Source organism: Dipteris shenzhenensis, chromosome 27, assembly GCF_047967505.1.
Source record: "Dipteris shenzhenensis isolate YYH24624 ecotype China chromosome 27, Dip_SZ_1.0, whole genome shotgun sequence".
In the NCBI taxonomy this organism is placed as follows: domain Eukaryota; kingdom Viridiplantae; phylum Streptophyta; class Polypodiopsida; order Gleicheniales; family Dipteridaceae; genus Dipteris; species Dipteris shenzhenensis.
The window spans coordinates 13,724,082-13,729,060 of record NC_141622.1 but is presented as its reverse complement, the minus strand read 5'-3'; the positions used below and the strand labels follow the sequence as shown (position 1 = coordinate 13,729,060).

The window sequence follows — 4,979 nt, the reverse complement described above, 5'->3', positions numbered from 1 at the left end:
AACTTTGACACAATCCCATTACAGATCTTGTATGATGACAATCCTATACGTGTTCCTCACTTTGAGCATTATTTGATAGAGACAACAAGAGACAATCTATTTTATACAACCACAAAGCAAATGGAAAAAACCATAAACTGTAGAGGAAGGAAAAATAGTGCAAAGCTTACTTGAGAACCAGCTTGATATGGAGTTATTATAGTTCTAAACCGTGCTAGTTATTGGAGTTATTATAGTTCTAAACCAAGGAAAATATACTCCTATTTTAAAGCTATTTTAGTCCTACCAATCCTTGTGCAACAATTTTTGCTAGTTCTTGGAGCTATTTTAGTTCCAAGCTAAGGAAAATGTAGTATACAAACATCGCAACACTTGCTTGCTACATTCCCAATATGCTAAGAGGCATTGCCAAGGTGATTTATGTACAACTAATCTAAAGTCCCTAAAAAAAAAGGGCGCACTAGGACACACGAACAAGACTAAATATGGAAAAGATTACTACTATCATATGAGAAACAAACCTACATTAACACAACAGATCAACAAACAAACATTGCAACACTTGCTTGCTACATTCCCAATATACTAAAATCCATTGCCAAGGTGCATTTGTGCAATCTTATTAAAGATGGGTGGCGATGCAGGTCATGCATGAGGAGGGATGTCATGCGTGTCATGTCCACCCTTAGAATAATTAAAAATCCCAATCCTTGGCCTCATTAGTATTCTCTAGGTGCCGAAACTCAAGGTATGTGTGGCACTATGTAGAATAGTCGGTACTAGTGCACTTGTTTAGCCAATCGAAAAGTTCTACATTGATAATTTTTGTCACATAACTAAACAACTACTCGAGTGTTAGCATGACACATACCAGGGTAGAAATGCAACCATTTGGCACTTCATCCTCTTACCCTAGCAAGCTTTAGACCCCCCTAGCAGCTCTCATTTAATTCTCCTTTAGTTTGTTGATATATTCTTCCCATTTACCTATTTAAAGGTCTCAATCTCAACAAATAACTCCATATATAGGACGACATAACCTAAGGCGTGAAGCTAATTGAAAAGGCCTTTTCAAGTCCCCCATCCTCTTCAGGGATTTCAACGGAGATATTCAATTGATTTCTTAGGTGAAAAGGAGACCTTTGTGATCAAATTAGCTAAAGTCAAAGGAGTAACATCAAAATTTCATGCAAAGTCAAGACATCCTTTAATAGGCTATAGACATGTTATGAAATTTTGTTGTTCATAATAAGTGGGGAGGGAGTCCCTTCCCTCAAAATAGAGGAGACTTCTTTACTCTCGCCCCCTCCCTTTTCCACTAATTAATACAAATTCAATTCTTCACTCTCCTCTTTTAAAAAGTAGAGGGACTTCTTTAAAAAGAAAAAAGACATATTATGTTGTTGCCAAAAAGCTCCCCAAATGGGGTGACTAAGACAAGGCCCTGAGCTACACCTGGGACTTGAACTCAGAATTGGCCCCAACTCACCCACATATTTTTGCCATGTGTAAAAATTGAAAAAAGGACTCCCCGGTCCCCCAAGTCAACCTCAGGTTTACCCAAGGGGACTAATCTTGCAGCTGTACAAAAAGGAATTTTTGTTGTTCCTTTTATTAAATGCCAAATAGCGCCCCATACAATGTGACCAAGACAAGGTCTTGAGCTACCCATAGGGCTTGAGTTGAGAACCGGCCCAAACTCGCGCACACATTTGTGCCGCTTGGTCTACACGCTCGAGTGGCAAATACAGATTGCTTGGCTCTCTTCTGTCTGAAACCCTCCAGTATTTTTCTTTAACCACCGGCCTATGCCGACAGGCAGCAGATGAGGTTGTTGAGGGGACTCACTGCGTGGAGCGAGGTGAGATGGCCAAAGAGTTCTCCATGTTTGAATTCTTTTCAATATACACGGCAAGTAAAGGTTGACCCAAAGTCAAACTGGGGTTTAAACAAGGGTAGGAGCTGATGTTTGCAGTTCTAAGCATTTGAGCATTGGAGTCCACCATAGCTGGCTTTTTTCTTCAAGGCCATATTCTTGCCTGTCGTCCTGCCCAATTCTCCAGAGCAGCAGCCATGGCTTCCAAGCGCATCCAGAAGGAGCTCCAAGACCTCCAAAAAGACCCTCCCACCTCCTGCAGCGCTGGTCCCGTCGGTGAAGATCTCTTCCATTGGCAAGCCACCATCATGGGTCCTGCTGATAGCCCCTACTCCGGTGGCGTCTTCTTTGTCATGATCCATTTCCCCCCCGACTATCCCTTCAAACCTCCCAAGGTTAATTTCCAGACCAAGGTGCGTTCCTCCTTCTCTCCCATTTTAGTTAGCAACTTTCGGCTTGCCCTTTTCGCTTTGAGTTTTTGGGCTAGGGCACCCTCTGCTGAGACAATTTCGTGCTAGGGTTTCTTCGCAAAATTTGGTTTTTTTCCATCGAACGGAAACCGTCGTGAAATGCCGTTTCGTGTCGAGTTCACCCAGACTTGCTTCATTGCGTTTCATGCCCTGAAATTTCGGTTTTAGTGGCTTGCTTTTTCCGCCTTTCCAGGCCTTTTCAGAGGGGTGCACTTTGTTGTCTCGGAAATAATTGACTCTTTCCGTCTCTACTTTTTGAACTTTAGCTTATCTGACGGTGATGTTGCGCAATGCCTGCTCTCGATCTTAAGTTTTCCAGGACTGCACTGGAACGCAATTTGAAACGAAATGTATACCGCATCAAGATGTTGTTAACACTAACAAAGATCTTAGATCTTGTTGATTAGTTCGTTTTGATCCGATGCCAGCGATGTGATGGAGATCCCTTTATGGGAATCGGTGGATACATTTCACTTCAAAAGGTCAGGCTAGTTCTGTGGACAAAATTATGACAACTGATAATGCTGTGTACAGGTATATCATCCTAACATCAGCTCAAATGGGAGTATTTGTCTTGACATATTGAAGGAACAATGGAGCCCAGCATTGACTATTTCGAAGGTGCTGCTGTCCATCTGTTCTTTACTCACGGATCCCAATCCTGATGATCCTCTTGTTCCAGAGATAGCTCACATCTACAAGAACCAGAGGGCTCGATATGAGGAGACAGCTCGAGCTTGGACTCAAAAGTATGCAATGAACTGACTCTAGGTGGTATGAAACTGAAGTCAACAGAAAGATATTTCAGTGAGCTAGAATAGCTTTGCAGCAAATACACGAAGGAAAATTATGGCCAGTGTGACAAGGAAGCCTGGCCACTTAGGCCTGAGGCCTGTACAGCTAATAATGGAATGCAGGTAAAGGTCACAGGGTCAGGTATTTAAGACGCTTTGGTAGATTTGGGATATCTGAGAAAGAGGTGCAGTCGGCAAGGTTGTTAATTGTACTTGGCTGACTGTGGGCTTGCTGCTTGACTTGCTGTGTGTATTATTGTATGTCCAAGTTTTGGATTGTTATGTGCTATTTAAGAATTTTGGAAGGGTGTTACTTGCTGTGGGAATTTGTTGTTTCATTAGTCTGCTCTAAGGCATGACTCATGGGTGATGTGGTGAAGCACAGAGAGTGGCTTGACATTATTGTTTGTAAGTGTGATTTCTGGACTGTTCAAAACATTTTGAGGATAAGACGATTAACAGTTTGTGGAAGATCTTAATGTTCAATCAACTTGTAGAACGTAAAAGAAGAGTCTGGTTATAATGATAAAGACTGTTGTAGTCTATGTAAGATTTGAGTGCTTGCGTAATCTACATAGTAGAAATGTAGAGTCTTGAATTCTGTTCCAAGTATCATGCAGATGATCATTGAGAACCCTTAAACTTGGGAAAATATGGTGCTGAGTGGATTTGAAGATCTTCATTGAAGCTGCACATCTGGCCTTAAATTGTAGACTGGCCTTGGAAGGGTGCATGTTATGCAGGCATGACAAGGAAAGGAGTAGGCAAATCAGATTTGGATGAAGAGTATCTCTTGCACTTCAGAACTTCAAGGTTTTTTACGACCAGGCTTTGTTCAGATGATTTGTTACTGGCATATTTGTTTGTGGCACCTTCAAACCAAGAAATAGACTAAACAAAGGGAAGCATGCTTGTCAGGGTTGCTGCACGAACAATGAGATTCTATCTTGTATGATGGATGTAAGGGCATCAGGACGTCCATGACACGTAGACTACCCCTCGTGTTTGCCTGGCACGAGAACCACCTGGTTTTGCAGGGGTCTTCTCATCATCTTTGCTCTCTATGCTAGGGTGCTACGAAGATGTACATCTGAGGGTATTTTATAAGCAAACACGGGCTCATGGAGGCCTGCTGCTGGATAAAGTATCTACTTAGTCTGCTGCTTGGATGTCGAAATGGCGCTTATTTTTATCTTTCATGGCAGTTGAGAAGCCAGCCATTCAGGACGTCCAAGACTGCTCTAGTTTTGCTTAACGTGGAAATAACCTTTGTTTGCAGTGATGTCCGTCTTACTGTCAGATTGAGTAGGGATGTGCTCAATGCGTCTATTTGAGGGTACATACAAGTGTGTAGTCTTTTGTTGGAAAGCCCTCTGATTGGTAGAGCTGGAGGAGTGGCTAATGGCCTGCTAGTGGATAATGTATCTGTATGTCATTGATATGAGCCTTTTCTCACTTGTCACTCCCCACTTAACCCATAATGGTTTCTTTCATGAGTGTACTCTGATGTAAATTCAGCTTTATTGTGCTTCGTGCTCGTTTGATGGCCAGATTGTGAAGAGTATACATATGAGAATGTGCTTTGTGCTCGTTTGATGGCCAGATTGTGAAGAGTATTACTTATGAGAATGTGCCCAACTACTTTGATTGGCATTTTTGGCTCAAATCCCTTTTTCCATTTTCTTGCGTCTTTTCACCTTTTTTGCCTACAATGAAGCTTACTAAATCACTGTTTTTCCAGGTGCCTTTTCCCCCTTCTGAACCTTTACTAGGAAGTGGACCCATTGGCAAAAGGATTAACCTTCATTCTTGCCCTAAAATTTCCCATGTGTGGCTCTC

At 42.1% G+C, this 4,979-nt stretch overlaps 1 protein-coding gene across 1 annotated transcript; it reads left to right on the top strand.

Annotated features, from left to right (window-relative positions):
* The first annotated feature begins 1,944 nt into the window (after positions 1-1,944).
* LOC147883896 (ubiquitin-conjugating enzyme E2 28-like) lies at positions 1,945-3,445 on the top strand. Its single transcript, XM_087398093.1, has 2 exons — positions 1,945-2,289; positions 2,881-3,445. The coding sequence occupies exons 1-2, from the start codon at positions 2,074-2,076 to the stop codon at positions 3,109-3,111; spliced, it is 447 nt and encodes a 148-aa protein (XP_087254219.1). The 5' UTR covers positions 1,945-2,073; the 3' UTR covers positions 3,112-3,445.
* The last annotated feature ends 1,534 nt before the right edge of the window (positions 3,446-4,979 follow it).